The sequence below is a fragment of the Podarcis cretensis genome (assembly GCF_951804945.1).
Source record: "Podarcis cretensis genome assembly, chromosome: 17".
NCBI classification, from domain to species: domain Eukaryota; kingdom Metazoa; phylum Chordata; class Lepidosauria; order Squamata; family Lacertidae; genus Podarcis; species Podarcis cretensis.
In genome coordinates, this window is record NC_137187.1 from 3,219,313 (window position 1) to 3,238,934 (window position 19,622).

The window sequence follows — 19,622 nt, forward strand, 5'->3', positions numbered from 1 at the left end:
GTCAAGAAGGTGGTTTCTGCATGTGCTGCAGAGGGAAGTGGGGGGCAGATGGGGTTCGTCAACCTGGGAAGGTAGCCCACCTAGGAGAAGGAACACGCTGGTCCTATACCTCCACTGCCTTGCGGGATATCTTTGGGAGAAGATAAGACTATGGAACAAATCCTACACGAATTCAGAGTGGAGTCCCTAAGATGGTTAGATGGCGCCTTGTACGCCTCCTTCCAGCAACTCGCTGTCACCAAGCTGATGCCAAATGTATTGCTGTGCTTTCCTTTGGGCCACAACAAAGGATTAAGTAAAAATAGATTGTTAATGGATGAAAGGAAGAAAGGTAAAGTTACATTATATTAAGATAAATTATAGGATAAAAATTGGGAAAGATGGAAAGGATTTGCTGAAATAGCTAACCGAACTAGAATACAAAAAAGGGAGGTGCGAGGAGGTCAAGGAAACAAGTAAATGAAAGATAAGTTATGGGAAGGTTCGTTGTGTTTTTTAATTGTTTCTATTTTTCTGTTTTTTATATTTTTTTTCCTTCTTTCTTTTTTTTCTATTCTCTTCTTTCTTTATTGTGATGTGTTGTTAAGTTTTTGTTTAACTTGGAATTATCTCTTTCTCTTTTTGTAACATTTAAAACTTTAATAAATATTATTATTTTTTTAAAAAAGGAATGCAGGTCCCCACAGATCAAAGGAATTTATTTCTCTGTGCGATTATGACAGCCCGAATGGTATGTGCTCAGAAATGGAAAGAGAGAGTAATACCAACAGAGTGGAAGATGAAATTAATGGAATATGTAGAATTAGCAAATTTAACTAGTAGAGTAGGAGATCAGGGAGTATTTAAGGAAGAGTGGAAAATGTCTGGAGAATATCTGAAGACTTACGTTAAATAGGTAAAGCGTCAGCAGGGTTAGTGTAAATTCAGCAGTTCAAAAGTATAGAAGATATAAGGGGAAGGGAGAAATATGAATATATGGAGAAATTAAAATATGAAGTTTTAATGGACAAATAAATGGAACCATGGAAGGGGGGAAGGGAAGTCAGCAATTGAATGTACGGTTATACAGTGGTACCTCAGGTTACATAAGCTTCAGGTTACATACGCTTCAGGTTACAGACTCCGCTAACCCAGAAATAGTGCTTCAGGTTAAGAACTTTGCTTCAGGATGAGAACAGAAATCGTGCTCCGGTGGTGCGGGAGCAGCAGGAGGCCCCATTAGCTAAAGTGGTGCTTCAGGTTAAGAACAGTTTCAGGTTAAGAATGGACCTCTGGAACGAATTACCGTATTTTTTGCTCTATAAGACTCACTTTTTTCCTTCCTAAAAAGTAAGACGAAATGTGTGTGCGTCTTATGGAGCGAATGCAGGCTGCGCAGCTATCCCAGAAGCCAGAACAGCAAGAGGGATTGCTGCTTTCACTGCGCAGCGATCCCTCTTGCTGTTCTGGCTTCTGAGATTCAGAATATTTTTTTTCTTGTTTTCCTCCTCCAAAAACTAGGTGCGTCTTGTGGTCTGGTACGTCTTATAGAGCGAAAAATATGGTAAGTACTTAACCCAAGGTACCACTGTATCCAATGAATGTGACACAGTGTAATGGATGGATATATATATACCTCCATACACTCTGCTTGTGCTCCAGAGAGGTCACTTGGCTGCTGCTAATGCAGCAGTTTAACTCCACCCCTGGAGACACACAGCATAGTCTATTGAGACAGACAGGTGCCAACAACTGGGCTAGTGTTAGTGAAGTGCTTCCAAAATGCAAAAACACTGCATGCAGCTTTGAGACATGCAAGGCTGAGCCCAGACACCTTCAGAAACATTAGAGAGCTGTGTCTTGAAATGGGCAGACAGAGGGATTTTTCTCCCTCAAGATGGCTAGTCCTAACTCCTTCCACCGCACATCTGGGACTTAGAGAGAAGGATAGATTGGAACTTCCAAGGAGGACTGACTGTTGGTGCCTCTCTTTTTGGTATTTAAACACTGGGGAACCAGCTGTATTAACTTTGCAGCGGCCAGACAGGGCAAAGCAGGCAAAGCAAGCAACAAGGCGAGCAATCTTGTAGGCCAGGGATGGGGGCTTGTCTTGTGCCCTCCATGCCCTTGAACCACAACTCCCATAATCCTTGACCTTTGTCCATGGCAGCTGGGACAGCTGAGTGCTGGACTCCAACAACATCTGTCCTTGCCCTTTCTATAGGCCCTAAGTTAGGTGAAAAGTCCCCTTGAATTCCGTGGGGAAGGAGAAGCTTTGAGAAGAAAGTGAGAGTTTCCAAGGCATGCTCTATTTCATGGGGTCACAGAGAGCCGAAACAACTAAGGTGACTAAACAACAACAACAAAACCACTGGACTGCATGATTCTGAGCTGAGAAACCCTTGGTCCCATGCAATTTGCTTTAGGTCTGTGGTTCTCAAAAGGTGTGGCTGGCACAGCACACTGGCATGGCAGGAGAGGGTGGCAAGTGATGTGGGAAGATTCAAGGGCAATCAAAGAATCATTTGAACATTTCAGTGCAGTATTGTATAGTATCAAAATATTTTTAAAAAAATAAATATACAGCACAACCAAAAACAGTATCCACACCCCTCTCTCTTCAAAAGTATTAGCTATTCTTCTACAATGAGCCTAGGACTTGCCGATCAGAAGGTCGGCAGTTCAAATCCCCGTGACGGGGTGAGCTCCCATTGCTCAGTCCCTGCTCCTGCCAACCTAGCAGCTCGAAAGCACGTCAAAGTGCAAGTAGATAAATAGGTACCGCTTCGGCGGGAATGTAAATGGCGTTTCCATGCGCTGCTCTGGTTCGCCAGAAGCAGTTTAGTCATGCTGGCCACATGACCCGGAAGCTGTCTGCGGACAAATGCCGGCTCCATCGGCCTATAGAGCGAGATAAGCGTGCAACCCCAGAGTCGTCCGCGACTGGACCTAACGGTCAGGGGTACCTTTATCTTTACCTTTATTCTTCTAGAATATTTTCTGCTACGTATTGCTGTGACCAGGGATTTTCAGCTCTGACAAACATGAAACATCAGAAAAGGAAAAGGCTACTTTGTGTTGATGGGGAGATGAGAGTTTGTCTCAAATCAGACCTCATATAAATGAGATCGCCATACATGCTTAAGGTACATATATAAGAGGCTTGTTTATCATTATATTTTAGGAACGGTTCATGTTCTTATGTAGCTGCGTTGCTTTATGATCCTGTGATCATATTACAAAGTAGTTGCATTCTAGGTTACAAATCAAGCACTGCTAGGAGTTGTTCCTTTTCGTTTCCAAATGTATTTTTTGTCAGTAAAAAGTTGTTACAATTTGTATTCTGAAAGTGTGGCCCCGAGAGAAATAAGTTGTTTTAGGGCAAACCAGGTTTCTGGAGTTTGCAGGATCTTCAGGGCTGCTGTGTGAGAGAGATGATCCCGAGGGTGCTGGCCCTGTTTTAAGCCATTGGAAACTTGACCGTCGTTGTGCATCATTCCTGGAGCAGCGCAAAGTCGAGCTGTCCCTTTAAAGTTTTTCCTCTTTTCTTTAAGGGATATGGAAAATAAGGTTTTGAATTAAGCAAAAACTAAATGGTGAGGATTTGCTGAATTAATAATTTGAATTCGAATATAAGAAAGGGAGGTATGAGGAGGTCCGGAAAATAAGTTAAAAGAAAATAAGTAAAGGGAAACTTTGTGTTTTTGTATTTTTTTGTATTTTTGTATCTTTGTTGTTTCCTTTTTGTTGTTTTACAATGTATTACTTTGGAAAATTTCAATAAATATTTTATATTTTAAAAAAATAAAGTTTTTCCTCTTTTCTTTCAGCGCTGTGTGTGTGTGTGTGTGTTTTAAAGTCTTAATCGGAAGAAGAAAGGAAGGAGGAGGAGGAGGAGGAGGAGAAAGGGGGAGGGAGGCTGTCTTCCCGGCTCCTCCCCCGCCGCGTCCCCCCCTCCCGGGGGCCGGGGCGAAGCGACTCTTACGGCGTCGAGATTTGGGAGCGCAGCGGCGCTATATAAGCCGAGGCAGAGAAGGGCAAGCGAGGAAGGCAGAGAGACAGACCCGGCAAAGTCAGCAGACGGCTCCGTGGCGAGAGAAGCCGGAGCAGAGCTCTTTCTTTCCTCCGGGTCTGCTCTCTAGTCGTGTTCACACGTGCAGCTTGGCGCTCTTCTCTCTCTCTCTCTCCCCCGCGGTTGTTTTTTCTCTCTTCCGTTCCTGCTCCTGCCTTCCGATGCCTCCTAATCTCACCGGCTACTACCGATTCGTCTCCCAGGACAACATGGACAACTACCTTCGTGCCTTAGGTAAGCGCCAGTCTCTCTCTCTTCTCTTCTCTTCTCTTCTCTTCTCTTCTCTTCTCTTCTCTTCTCTTTCTTCTCTCTCTCTTCTCTTCTCTTCTCTCTCTCTCTCTCTCTCTCTCTCTCTCTCTCTTCTCTCTCTCTCTGCATTGTAAGGGGTTAGACTAGATGACCATGGGGGGGGGGTTCCCTTCCAGCTCTGTAATTCCGGTGTTCTGTTATTCTCTCACACACACACTCATTCCCGCTTTCACACCAACTCCACAAACGCTGAGTATGAATTTGATACAGTGCTTAATATTCCCTCCCAAACCCCAAGGAAGACCTAACTTGAAGATCTGGAACATATATAAAAACATTAACTGGAGCATGTGCAGAGTGCCTTGGGGGCCCCACATGAGATCCTGCAGCTGGGCCCCACACATTCTTGCATTAGGCCCGGGGTCCCTTCTTCAGAATGCTTCAGGGATGCTTTTTCAAGATCTTGGCATTTGAGACCAAAGCAACTTGGCATTTATATGGTAAATTTGAAGGGTCTAGCCACTGGCTACCAACTTGGCAATCCATACCACAGGTTTGTAAGGTAGGTCTGCATTATTAACCACTGTATTGCAAATGGGGGAGTGCATTTGTGGCACAAATGAGATTCAAATACGGACTTCCTGAGATGTAGCTCAATTTCTTAGCCAGGGTCCAATTTTCTAGGCAAGCTGTTGAGGGAAAGAATGTACAGATATCAAAATAATTGTTTTTAAAATGCTATATTTAATTGCATTTTTACTTGATTTTACTATGTTGGCTGCATCTGAGGAGGGAAGACAGGGTATAAGTTTCAATATAAATGCCTGAGACGGATGTGTTCTTGTGTCTATCCTCCTGATAGCGCAGTCAGTAGAGCATGAGACTCTTATTCTCACGGTTGTGGGTTCGAGCCCCACGTTGGGCAAAAGATCCCTGCATAGATGACCCTTGGGGTCCCTGCCAGCTCTGATTTGATGATTCCTTCCTTACTAAGGGTTGGGCAAGGTGGTGGCTTCAACACCTGAGAACTTTTCTACAGCAAGGGCTAAGTAACAAGAAAGGCCATTGCTGTTTCTGTATACAGTGGTACCTGGGGTTAAGAACTTAATTCGTTCTGTTGGAATGAAGTTATGTGGTTTTAGCAGTAATGTTATAAATGAGTATTTAAAGATGGATTGTTAATAGGCGAGAATGTAAAGTTATAATATATTAAGATAAATTATTAAGATAAAAGCAAAAATGGAAAGGATTTGCTGAAATAACTAATTGAACTAGAATACAAAAAAGGGAGGTGTGAGGAGGTCAGGGAAACAAGTAAATGAAAGTCAAGATATGCAAAGGTTGATTTGTTTTTAATTGTTTTTACTTTTTTGTATTTTGTATTTTTTGCTTCTTTTTCTTTTCTTTTTTTTTATTCTTGTAACTTTTTTGAAACTTTAATAAGATCCACCCTCTATTGTGTGGGCAGGTAATCCCTCCCCTTACCTGGCCTGGTTTCCCTGGCAACGCTTCCCCCAGGTGGGACTGGACAACTCACTGGGGTAGGCGGGGACCTCCAGGTATCCCACCTGAGGGAAGGCAAAGCCTATGCTGATGGGGCCACTCCAGATCCAGGGCTGCACGCGTCCACGCAAAAGGCGCCCCCCGTTTTAAGTGGGGAGCGGTCATTATCAAGAACTTAATTCGTTCTGGAGGTCCGTTCTTAACCTGAAACTGATCTTAACCTGAAGCACCACTTTAGCTAATGGGGCCTCCCACTGCAGCTGCGCCACTGCTGCGCGATTTCTGTTCTCATCCTGAAGCAAAGTCCTTAACCCGAGGTAATATTTCCGGGTTAGCGGAGTCTGTAACCTGAAGCGTCTGTAACCTGAAGCATATGTAACCCGAGGTACCACTGTACTAAGCTGTTACAGTCGTACCTCGGATCTCAAACACCTTGTCTTCTGAACAAATTGGCTCCGGACGATCGAAACCTGGAAGTGTGTGTTCCCATTTTTGAACGACTTTCGGAGGTCAAACATCTGGCGCAACTTCCAATTGACTGCAGGATGCTCCTGCAGCCAATCAGAAGCCACGCCTTGGTTTTCGAACAGACTCCCAGAACGCATTCTGTTCAAGAACCAAGGTACTTCTCCTTCTGCATGCACAATTGCATGCACACACACTGCCCTGACCTATCCAACTGATTTTGTCACACTGTCATATGTTAGACATCAATGTCGCTCTAAGGAAACTGGTTTGCCTCCTGAAGCCGGAGAAGGAGATCATCCACAATGGAAACCACATGACCATCCGCACGTTGACTTCGCTTCGGAATTACATCATGGACTTTGACCTTGGGGTTGAGTTTGAAGAGGACTTGGGACCAGTGGATGGACGCAAGTGCCAGGTAAGAAGTGGAAGCTTGCCTGCCCTTAGACTGCGGGAACAGACCCGTTCAGTGGCCATCCGTGAGAGAGATTGCAAGAGGAGAGTTATAGTGTTGACATGGCTTCACACACGTTGATTCTTGGCCTTGAGTTGTGCTCAGGGGCGGAGGAAGGGGGGTGCGGTGGGTGCAGGCCACCCCAGGTGTCACCACTGAGGGGGGTGATCCTGCCCCAGCTTGCCCCACCCCACGGGTGGCTGGCCCCATCCCCAGGTGCAGGGCACGTGTGCCAACTGGCGCTTGCTCTGCCGCTGGTTGTGCTGGCTCAGCAGTGTTGTCAAACTTTCTGTTCACCTGATAAGCAGAAAGAAGCACATTTGTGCAAATAAAAACCAGTCAGCAGAGCAGCCTATTCACATGGAAAGGAGTTAAACAACACACACACACACACACACACACACACACACACACGGCGTAATATTCATCTCTATGCGCTGGGGGTGCAGAAATGCCTACTCATAACATCTTCTCCTGTGTTGCACTGTTCACACAAGGAGACAACTGAACTCACGTGAGTTGCTTGTGCCAACTGAATCTTATTTGTTGCCCAAGCTAGGCTCCATGTCAAGCCTGCACGACTTGTAGCACAACTGCTACCTCTAGTGTACTCTCAGATGCTTGATGGGGCCTGTCTCTTTTGCATACATGCAGCAAAACAAAGTTGTTGACCTCTTGTGGGCACTTTTCATCTTTATGAGTCATGGTTTCACTAGGGCTGTGCTTCTGATACACCAGCAGCCTGGTTTTGGGAAAGGATGCGTTTGGAACAAAAACATCTTTCAGTGTCTCCCTCTCTTTCCAAGGTGGCTTTTATTAGGAGTTCAGTATTCAGTATTCAGTATTTTATTAGGAGCTCAGTATGTATATTGTGTAAATTTTTGGAGAGCCAGTGTGGTGTAGTGGTTAAGAGCGGTAGACTCGTAATCTGGGGAACCTGGTTCGATTCCCTGCTCCTCCACATGCAGCTGCTGGGTGACCTTGGGCTAGTCACACTTCTCTGAAGTTTCTCAGCCCCACTCACCTCACAGAGTGTTTGTTGTGGGGGAGGAAGGGAAAGGAGAAAGTTAGCTGCTTTGAGACTCCTTCGGGTAGTGATAAAGCGGGATATCAAATCCAAACTCTTCTTCTTCACACCAGCTCCAGTCTAGGAGTGGGGCAACTTCATTTGTAGCTGCCAGAGATGTTGCACCCTTTTAGGAGAACTCAGTTTTACAAATGAGGGATAGACAAACACTCCATCAATGGCTAAGCACAGCAAATAAAATGAAGGCACAGCTTCAAATAGAGGTTTTGAAAATAAAGGCCATGGGCAGAAGAAGTAGTAGTAATAGTAGAAATATTTTTTGAATGCTAATGAAGGGTTTGTCAAGCATTCAAAGTTGCTGGCTTTCTTTTTGGTAATTTTAATGGCACTAGAAGTTAGGCAGGAGACAGGAGTGCCTGGCGTGCTCTGGTCCATGGGGTCACGAAGAGTCGGACACGACTAAATGACTAAACAACAAGAAGCCAGGCCCATATTATCCCCAGATGGGGATCTGAGAGCGAGTGGCCTGTCTAATGAGTTTATGACAAAGCCAATCAATGAACTCTGTATTAATTTGCTTTTATTACTAAATGTATACTGCCTCCAGACCTTGCAATAGTGGCTAAAAATTGCATTTGATATCTGTGGGGTTAATGGGAGAATTTCTTATCAAGAGTTCTTTGCCTAAGACTAGCCATGGTTGTTTTCACACCTGAATAAAACAATAATATAGCCCTTCTGGAATCAGTTACTGGGGTAGCTGTACTCCACCAGTTATATCTCAACTTCAGGTCGTCTCACCGTCACTGCTTCCATTTCTGGAGATCATCATGCATTGCCTCTCCCTTGATTGAATACAGTAGTACCTTAGTTGCCGAATGGCTTGACTCCCGAACAAATTGGCTCCCAAATGCCGCAAGCCTGGAAGTGAGTGTTCTGGTTTGCGAACGTTTTTTGGAAGCCAAATGTCCAACATGGCTTCTGCTTGAGTGCAGGTAGATCCTGAAGCCAATCGGAAGCTGCTCCTTGGTTTTTGAACAGTTTCAGGAGTCCTGGAATAGATTAAGTTCGACAACCAAGGTACCACTGTATTGTCATTGTGGGTTGGGATGATTTGTGTTTTGTTTCGTTTTTTTAAAAAGTCATCCCACTGCTTTGGATTAAGAACTATTTTTTAAAAGGGAGGCATGTGGTTGATATCGGGGGCAGGGAAACTGCCCTCCACCAGAGGCTGCTACCTGAAGCAACTGTCTGATTTTTTGATTCTGGTAAGGCTAGCCCCTTACTATAATGTTACGTTGATATTTTAAAGCTTGGCAAGAAAAATAATAATTGTTGGCTTCTATTTAATTTTTTTATTGCTGACTTACTCTTCACGCAATGGTCACTGTCCTGGAATAGCCAACATTTATTTAGTTGTTCTGTCTTTTACTCCTTCCTTGCCACAAAATTATACAGGAAGAAAGTTGCAATGCAGCCCACCTAGCACAAAAGAGAGGGCATTAACTGAAATCTTAGCAATGTGAGAAGACTTCTGTAGTGCACATCTGTACACTCTTTCTCAAAAGTAGCTCCCTCCTTGTGAAACTTCCTGTAATCAATAGCTGGGTCCTTTCAGGTGAGCAGTAGGGTTGTGATTTGTGGCAGACACAATCCTAAGGTATAGATGGTGTTAAATCAGCAGCAGGCTATAGAACAAACTCGCTCATTCAGATACTTGGGTGTACTCTATTGAAATCCTCTCTTGGAAGCGCCGTACGGAGGCAGTGAAAGTCAAAGCACAGAAAAACATAGGGGCATTGATGGAGTTCTTTTACGATAAGGATGGGCAGCTGATTGAACCTGCCCAAAAGATATTTGGTAGCAAAGTGCTTACTCAAATACTCTATGGCATTGAAATCTGGGGTTCTGGTTTGAATTCCATTAAAGTTTTGGATCAGTAACTCTTCTTCGTACAGAATCTGGGTGGCCAATAATTAAGGCAAGAACGAACTCGCTCAGTTAAAGTATATTTTAAAAATTGCTGTTATGCCTGTTGAGCATTTTCCTGCTCTGTGCTATATGGAATTAGGAGATAACCAACACTGGAAAGCAGCTTGTCAATATTTTTTTTTACTTTTAATTTAAAATGCAGTAAAATAGTTACATACAAGTTCAATAAAACAGAGAATACAGCACAAAGCAACACATAATGTAGCAATAGCATTTCCAAAGCTTTTTGCGCTTGCCAAGATGTTTTAGATTATTGTTGTTTTCCAGAAATGAGCTATGCTTTGACCTTGAATACAGTAAGTGTCAACTAAGGGATTGGCTCTTCTGAATTGAATCAAGAGGGGACCTGAAACTAATTAGAAACACCCTATTTTCCACACTCGAGAACAGAGCATTTTAGACCTAGTTATCTGACCAAACTCTCACCGGTTTCCTTAAGAAATGCCTTTATTGAGCTGTGTTTCCAAGTGATGCCCACTGCAGTCTTGGGTGACCACTACAACAAGGTTCCCGTACATGGGCAAACTTTGTATTTGTGGTCATTCTCATAATCTGTTAGCCCGCCCCTTATATTGAGACCCAAGAGATCACTTTCTGAAACCTTTGTTCACACAAGCAAGCAGGGACACCTTGGAAGAAATGGTCTGGTTTTCTTTTGAGTGACAATGATAGCTTCATAACACACAGAATGACTCTCTTAAGCACTGGCTGCAAAAAAAAGGAGCGGGGAAGGAAAAAGGAGTTAGATAAAATTGTTGTAAATTGTTGTGGTGACTCGGAGGTTTAATTTGAAGTCAAGCTGGATTTGAGCTTGTTGGTGTCTTTGGCAACCTCTCTCTTACATCATGGATGTTGGCTTGAATTATGGATGTTTGACCCGTATTGTTTTATCGGTACTGTTGCTGCAGGTTTGCCATGGTCTTTGGCTACAACAATAAACTTATATTTAAAATAATAAAATTTCAACTCCATGCTGAAACCTAATCATTTTGTACTGGGGAGCCGTGTTAACATTTGCCATTAGAGAGACATTAAATTGAACAAAGAGAACTTTGATCCTCTTTTTAAATTCCATTTTAACAATTGATACATCAAATTCAGGAAAACAATCTAGAAAAAGCCATAGAATTAAAGCAACTGAATTATTGCCGGAGACCAAGTGGTCAGCCTTGGATAAAAAGAAAAAAGATCCAAAGGTTTGGGAAGTCATATCTTGGAAGTTTATTTCTGCCATACGCATAAGTTTTAACCAATAATCAGAGAAATGGTGGTTTGTTTGTTTGCTTTGGGGCTATTTGTATATCATCATTCAGCCGAAACAGTTCCCAGGGTGGTTTACAAGCAAAAGACAGGCTCCCATTTCAGTTCATAATAAAAACCAAAGGTACCCTGGGATGCTTGAAATAGCCTTTAGGACCTTATTCTGAAATGATTCCAAGCTGGGCCATAAAAGCACCAGTCTCCTGGGATGCCTAGAAGCTGTGGCTATAATCTAGCTATCAGGATTTAAAAAGTGGAACATATTGTTTTCTCCAGTAGGTTCTACACAATTTCAGGACCACAGCAACCCTGTTCTATTTTTGTGTGTGTCCTGTTTGATCAAATGGCCTTTCCAGAAAGCAAAATCCACAGACATTGGTAAGATTTGACCGTACTACTCAACATTTATAGTGCTCTTGAGTGTTGAGATTCCTTCGTTATTTTGAAACAATTACAACAACCTTGTAAGGTATATCAGTGTTATCCCCACACTGTGGACTGGGAGCTCCCTAGTGAGTTCATGGGAGAGGTCTGCAGTTCAGCCTGTTACCCTACTACAGCCGTACCTTGGTAGTTAAACGCCTTAGTTATTGAACAAATCGGCTCCCGAATATTGCAAACCCAGCTGTGAGTGTTCCGGTTTGCGAATGTTTTTTGGAAGCTGAATGTCTGATGGGGCTTCTGTGGCTTCAGGAAGCTCCTGCAGCCAATTGGAAGCTGCGCCTTGGCTTTTGAACCGTTTCGGGAGTTGACTGGATTCCCAGAATGGATTAAATTCGAGAACCAAAGTACGACTGTACTTCTATTCAGTTTATCTGGTTCTGTGTTTTTTTTATAGTAAAGTGGATCTGTCACATGCTCTACACCACCCTAGAATTGAAGGCGTATTCTGTTAGCTAACGATATTGCTGTCTCTGCTTTCTCTTGCCCTCTGCCTCCCTTTCAGACAACCGTCTTCTGGGATGGAGATCAGTTGGTGTGTGAACAGAAAGGAGAGAAACGAAATCGAGGCTGGAGACACTGGCTAGAAGGGGACCAGCTGCATCTGGTGAGGAAGGGCAGCCTGAGAAGCTTGCCCCAAGCACAGAGGAAGCCTTTAGGCAAGGCAATTGGGAGTTTTCTGAAGCTTAGCATGGGCCAGCCCTCTCCTTCTATAGCTCCGGCCCTGAAAAGCCACAGCTAGGCCCCATGAGTTATGCCTGTCATCTGTGGAGGCAACGGCCCCTTGACAAAAACATCCTTTCCCAAGAGTTCAAAAGTTGACTTGGCTGAGCTCAGTGGGAGCCACCCATTGTCCTGCATCTCCCTTGAAATTTGACCTCGGCTCCTGGGGCTTTCTGTAAGGGAGCGGGGAAATGATTAAGTCAAAACACAGCACCTCTGTGCATGACACGCTTCTAAAAAACAGCTTTAGTGTTGCTCACAAGCTCTGTCCATGGCCTGTTCAGGATCTCCACACAACTGCCAACGCAACAATGCTGGTAAGCTGTTTCAAGGGGAGGGCAAAGCAGTGATTCACAGAAGGTGTCCATGGCGTGTCATTCTGTGTCGTCCATTAATTCACAGCATCTCCCACTGCCATCACCCTCTGCTACCTCAAGTATGAAGGGATGACCGCCATCTGTGCTGGATAACTGTACCAGAGGCTTGGGGGAAAAGCTCAGCTGCAGATTCCTGTTGTATTCATGGAGAGTCTCTTGCAGGTCCATGAAGTTGCACAGGTGAAATGATTTAACAGGGACGCAGGTGGCGCTGTGGGTTAAAGCCTCAGCGCCTAGGGCTTGCCGATCGAAAGGTCGGCGGTTCGAATCCCTGTGGCGGGGTGCGCTCCCGCTGCTCGGTCCCAGCGCCTGCCAACCTAGCAGTTCGAAAGCACCTCCGGGTGCAAGCAGATAAATAGGGACCGCTTACTAGCGGGAAGGTAAACGGCGTTTCCGTGTGCGGCTCTGGCTCTGGCTCTGGCTCTGGCTCTGGCCAGAGCAGCGATGTCACGCTGGCCACGTGACCCGGAAGTGTCTCCGGACAGCGCTGGCCCCTGGCCTCTTAAGTGAGATGGGCGCACAACCCCAGAGTCTGTCAAGACTGGCCCGTACGGGCAGGGGTACCTTTACCTTTACCTTTAAAAACATCTGCCTTGCTCTCAAGAATTAGGCTACAAAATGAATTTATTCAAAGTGTTCAGAGAGATGCTTGAAATCAGAAGACATCTGCTAAATACAAAAACAACGAGCTGTTGTGGCATCTTTTTTTTTTAAAAAAATATTTTTTATTAAATTTCCATTTAACAAACCAATCATATCATATTAGTTATTCCACATTATATCAATACAAATCATAAACTCCAAATATTTAACTGAATTTTAAATTTTTTTGTTGGGGGTATCCATGCTTCGAGTTCAGTAAGGGTCCAATCATCTCATATTTCGGCTGCTTTGATATTCACAAGTCCCATCTTCCCATCTCCTTATTGTTATCGTATTTCTTCTTAATAACCTCCGAGTTGTATCCACAGGCGAGTTGAAGCAAGCATTATTTATGTTTCTGTGTGAACTTTTGTAATGCTCTCCCATAATTCATCTCACACTGATCCAAAAGTCCTGTTCAAGTGGCCGGCGCCATTTTCGTCAGTTCCAATGAAATACAGTCTAAGCGTCTGCTCCTTAATTTTTCCAGACCAGTTGCACCATAAATCAGTCTTTCCAGGGGAGCTTTTGCCCATTCAGATATACAATCCAAACATGATAGCAGAACAGTGGCTCGTCTCCCCCTTTGACTATCAATCTCGCAACAAAGTCTGTCTCATAATGGCGGAACCCAAAATAACTGTGCCACAGGAAAGCCTTTCATTCTTTCCAGATCTTCCACAAAACAAAGCCTTTGGTTAATATTTTTATTTCCACACAGTTTATTTCCAATCTCACTTGCTGTCAATCATGTGACAGTTCTTCTAGGGGAGGGGTTGTTAGGTAAATCATAATGAAAAAAAAAAAAGTTCCCACCCTTTCCATTCCGTTTCAACATACCGACATAGCTGTCATTCTTTGATGTAATCTTCTGTTTATTCCGTCCCATCACTCTTGACTTCTCAGTAGTAGATTTAATTAGCAGATAATACATCCTTACTTCACTCGAAACATGTGCATTTACTTTCTCCAATTATTTTATCTTAAGCAATGCAACTAGTTTCGCTCTTGGAAGTAGCGTCCGGGAGATCCACAACTCGCTCGAGGGCTTTCCGTCCAGTGCCCCCACCCCCTCCTTCTTTCGAACACGGGGGTGATTTATGGGAATCTGCGGTTGAGGCAGCATCTTCCCATCCCCTGGGAAAATCACGGGAGGCTGATATACTCCCATAATCAGCCCCTAAATTACCTCGTGTGAGCCGGAGAGATGGTATTGTCGGCCAGCTTCCAAGGCACCCTTAGCGGGGCCCCCCCCGGCATCTTAAAGCCTACGATATGATACGATACGATACGATACGATACGATAATAAAATAAAATAAAATAAAAAAATAAAATAAAATAAAATAAAATAAAATAAAATAAAATAAAATAAAATAAAATAAAATAAAATAAAATAAAATAAAATAAAATAAAATAAAATAAAATAAAATAAAATAAAATAAAATGCTAGTTCTGGGACAAAGCACTTTCCTTGTTGCTGTTAGTTTATTATTGCATATAAGCTAAATACAGTGGTTTTTTAAAAAACGAAGCTGAGTAACATTAACTTTGGAGAATGAAGCCACAGCACTAATGATGGAAGTGCGTGTTCATTCACTCACGTGATTGGCTTGAATTGCATGTCTACAATTTTATCTGCTAAAATGCTTTATACAAAAAAGCCTCCAATTGCCAGATTTACTTTGCCTTGCTGATCTTCCTTGGTGACATGCAACTATTAATGTCTGTGAGATCCAAGCAGAGCAAATGGCCCAAGTGCAAGGCGTGGGTCGAATTTCATTTGGCTGTTAAAATGCTTCTGAATGGGCTCTTCCTATACTACAGAAAGTATTTGCGAACCATATATCCCAGGCAGTAAAACTTCCTCTTTTTAAGAACAAGTAGCTCATGAGTTGCAATTAAGGGTGGGATACAGAACTGATTGTGTGTACGAGTAAACTGGTAGGAGATGCTCTTTAATATATGCCACTGAAAAATGAATGTGAGCTGCCACTACTGTACAGCTGAGGGATTTCAGTTTCTTTCAGTGACTTCTGTGCAGGAAAGCTTCCTGGTGGATCATGTCCATAGAGGAGGTCCACACAGAGAACACTGGTCAGGCAATGGATTATCACTCGGAGTTTGCACACAAGATGCTTGAAGCAGAAGCTCCATTTGAGCAGTCTCCCCCCCCCCCCCCGCATGTGATTATTGGTTTAGACATTAAAGTATTCAAAAGTCAGCACAGCAATTGCTCTTAAACTGCAAGTAATCGCTGTCTTTTAATTTCAGAAGCAGGCCCTGGAACCTTGCTATTATTCTTCCCCGCTCCCAAGCAGCAGTCCTACACTTAAATTTGCTGTCTTGACGCTGCTTGCGTCATGTTGTGTGACTTGAGTGTTGTCAATCCAGGACAAAAAACACAAAAGAGAAATTGGATGTACATGGGAGCCGAAATGGGTTTTTCCATTACTGTTATGAGCTGTTTTAAGCTTCACAAATGAAAAATGCTCCAAAGGTCTCGGGCCTAGAGAGTCTCTTCCCTGACTCTTTTTTCTCTCTCTCTTTTTCTTTTCTCTCTCTCTTTCTCCTCCTAGCGTTTGACAGCAGAGGATGTGGTTTGTGTCCAGGTTTTTCAAAAAGTGAAATGATTCTTAGCAGCAAGCACTAACTTCTGGATGCAACAGGCATTAGAGCCTCAAACTGGGACCAGAATCGAGCCATCAGCTTTTCATTCCTTGTCCTGAACCTTCTCTTTTGGATTAAAATAATACAGATGACCAACAGCTTGGCGTTAATGTGTTTTTGTTAACTGCTGCCTGCGCTGGCTTTTGTTACTGAATAACGTAGATACGTAGGTAGGTTCGTCTTCCCCCTTCCAGTCTGTCCTCGCCATACCTCGGGTTCACATCCTGCACTATGACGGACTTTGCCCTCTGGGAAAAGTCTCTGAGTGTTTTGGCTCACTTGAACTCTGATATTGCCTCTGGCCTGCCAGGCTTTGTGAGTTATGGCTCGACGATATCAGCTTTTCAACATTGCAATGTATCATCACCTAAACATTGTGATATAGTGATACATTGCGATGGTGAAAAGGAAGGCTCATCGGCCCTGGTCTCACGAGGTGCTGGGGTAAAACTGCCAGAGTTCCCTCTGCCACCAGTGCCTGGCACAGGGAGGAAGCTGGCAGCAACAGGAGAAGGAAGGTAATGCATAGACAAGCCCTACCTGTGATATATTGCCAGGTGAAGACGCCATCACACTCTGGCCCTCAGACTGGTCCTGGGCAATGTATCAATACATCACCCAGGCCTACTGTGAGTCTGTGTAGAACAGGGGCCAGCAAACTTTTTCAGCAGGGGGCCGGTCCACTGTCCCTCAGACCTTGTGGGGGGCCAGACTATATTTTGGAAAGGAAAAAAACAACGAGTTCCTATGCCCCACAAATAACTCAGAGATGCATTTTAAATAAAAGGACACATTCTACTCATACTGATTCCCAGACCGTCCACGGGCCGGTTTTAGAAGGCCCCCAGGCCTTAGTTTGCCTACCCATGGTGTAGGAGCTAGCCTACAGCTACCCAAAGTATAAGGTTAGAGATAGAAAGCAATGCTTTAAAATAGAATTGCTAAACAACTTCGTTATATAAAAAAACAGCAGGAGATAATGTGCAGAAAGTAGTTGCAACAGTGCTATGTTGCATGATACTAGTTATCATTATGATACTAGTTATCATTAACACATTGATAACATCATCATTGCTATGTAAATACTGTATCATTATTATCAGTATACCTGAAGGAGTATCTCCACCCCCATCGTTCTGCCCAGACACTGAGGTCCAGCTCCGAGGGCCTTCTGCCGGTTCCCTCACTGCGAGAAGTGAGGTTACAGGGAACCAGGCACAGGGCCTTCTCGGTAGTGGCGCCCGCCCTGTGGAACGCCCTCCCGTCAGATGTCAAGGAAAGAAACAACTATCTGACTTTTAGAAGACATCTGAAGGCAGCCCAGTTTAGGGAAGTTTTTAATGTTTGATGTTTTATCATGTTTTTAATATTCTGTTGGGAGCCAACAAGAGTGGCTGGGGAAACCCAGCCAGATGGGCAGGGTATAAATACCGTAATAACTTATGATGATGATGATTACAAAGTGGGGCTTTTTTTCAGCCAGAGCTCACCAGATCTCAGTTCTGGCACCTTTCAGATGGACTCCATTGCCATTCTTACAGAACAAGGGAGAAGTTCATGGTGAGCTTGAGCACCTCTTTTTCTAGAAAAAACAAGCACGGGTACAAAAGCAAATTTCACCTTTGTTGCCTTGGCCCTGCCCACTGCTGGCATTTGGGCCTTGAAATGTTGCCCAGAAGGGAATGTGATTCCCCACCCTTATGTATTGCGGCAGTAAATAGGTATCTAAACATAGCAGATGTATTCAGATCAAAGAGGAAGCGTTCAAGCACAATCATTTGCTACAGTTGTTTCTTTTAAAAAAAGAAATCTTTTCATAGCCTTTGCCAAAATCAAATTTATGATTAATGTCTTCCTGCTAAGGAGCTCAAAATGGTGAAAAAAAATGTGCATTTTCCTTCCTCCATCCTCACAGCAACATCCCTATGAAATAGAGTCCTGTCCCCTTCATGGCTGAGCTGGAGAAAAGGTTTGGGAAGGGAGCTGCTATCTATGGCTATAGTGTATGAGTCTAAAACAAGGATTGGGAAGCCTGCGGCCTTCTCTGAGGTTGTTGGACCCCCCCCCCAACTGCCATCAGCAGGGGCCCCCAAAAGCATCTTGAGGGCCACAGATTCGTGGTTGAGGCAGCTTTGCTCCATGGTTAGTGCAGGAACAGGAAGGCAATGCACACAAGCTCAGGCAGGCAAGTCTAGTTATCTCTGTGCAGGGGAAAACCCAGAAAGTCATGCAGGCAGATTCTGCCTGCCAAGACCACACTCTCTTTGAGGATGTCCTAGCGGCTAGGACCTAGGCAGGGAGTGAGTTGGGGATAGGAAGGGGGGGGGGACTGGAGCTTCAAGTTGCAGCGAGATCCTTTTCAGAATAAGAGTTCTGGCATCCCAGGCAGAAGGGAGGAGCTACTGGTAACAAAGGACAGTGCTCTGCTGGATAACTTCAGCAAAAGGATGTCTGTAGTTCAGTAATGAGCGGAGCAAGGACATTCTTTCATCTTAAAGCGCAGGGTGGCGATGGTGCAGAGCAAAGTTAAGAATGTGAAGCAGGATCCATCCCCCCTGGAGCCTGTAAAGCCTCGCTCAGAGCAGCAGCAGAAATCCTGGGCATGGTTTATGAAAAATGGGGGGTTCAGCTGCCTTAGTGTGTTTAATTCTTATTCCTGCGAGGAGCAGAATTACTGAGAAAGAACCAAGGGTGCTTCCAGGTGGGTAGATTGTGGAGCCGATGCTTCTCTTGTGCGTGTTTCACAGCACCCCCACAACTCGATGATCATTGAAATACTTTAAAACAATATATTTAATTCAGATTCCCCTTTAACATGGAAAACCCTAAAAACAACCCCTGCTGGTGTGGACACTTGTCAGTGCATTTTGGGGCGGAAGTGGAATGTGTGCAGTTTGTTGCATGATGGGTGGCCTCTTGTCACACTACTTTTTCCATTTGCTCCTCACTAGGTGCAATATATGTGTTCCTATTTCCACCGATTGTCCCATGCAGAAGACACATTTGAATTCCAGCAACCCAGCTGGGGGACATTATTCTCTTGAGATCTCACCACGCTGTACACTCGAAGGAGTATCTTGAAGACTGTAACTGTGGTACATATTTTGGGCTTAGAATCATAGGATTTTTTTAGGGAGGGACCCTAGGGATCATCTAGTCCAACCCCCTTCAACACAGGAATATGCAGCTGTCCCACCCGGGGATCGAACCTGCCACCTCGGTGTTATCAGCACCATGCTCTAACCAACTGAGCCATCTGGGCTTAAAAAGAAAATAGCTTTTAATACAGAGGTTTTGCACAGGACCTCTTTATCCAAGTCTTATGCAAGTTAGGCAAATGCCGCTCTTGCACAGTACCTCAGTATATTCTTGTTTATTATTTAATGAAAATTGATATTGCAGCCCTTTCCTCCAAATAAACACAAGACTCCATTGTGCATGCTGCGAAATATGATCATTAAGGATGGCAACTTTTCTCTTCTGCACTTCCTGGCTTGATTTTCTTTGAAAGTGCAGGTTCACATGTACAGAAATACCTGTGTGCATGCCCAGAACAGAACAAGGCAGCTGATGGCAAAGGAGGAGTGAGTGGGAGAGGTGCAACTCCACCCCCATACATACTATTAAGCTCTGCTCACCGGCAAAGAAGAAAAGTAACAATGAAAATCCGTGGCTGAAACCAAGAGACAGGAATGTGGGGAAAGCTAAAGGGCCAAAAGTATGCACAGGAAAACCAGATCCTTGTGAGCTAGTTGGGGTATAAGACT

General features: G+C 44.1%; 1 protein-coding gene and 1 long non-coding RNA gene across 2 annotated transcripts in view; one reads left to right on the top strand and one right to left on the bottom strand.

The window, feature by feature from the left end:
* Nucleotides 1-19,622, bottom strand: part of LOC307206904 — a 181,790-nt gene that overhangs the window by 138,238 nt on the left and 23,930 nt on the right. The gene's annotated exons all lie outside the window — the stretch shown is intronic.
* On the top strand, nt 4,013-15,953 carry RBP5 (retinol binding protein 5). Its single transcript, XM_079960379.1, has 4 exons — nt 4,013-4,285; nt 6,511-6,689; nt 11,951-12,052; nt 15,765-15,953. The coding sequence occupies exons 1-4, from the start codon at nt 4,213-4,215 to the stop codon at nt 15,816-15,818; spliced, it is 408 nt and encodes a 135-aa protein (XP_079816505.1). The 5' UTR covers nt 4,013-4,212; the 3' UTR covers nt 15,819-15,953.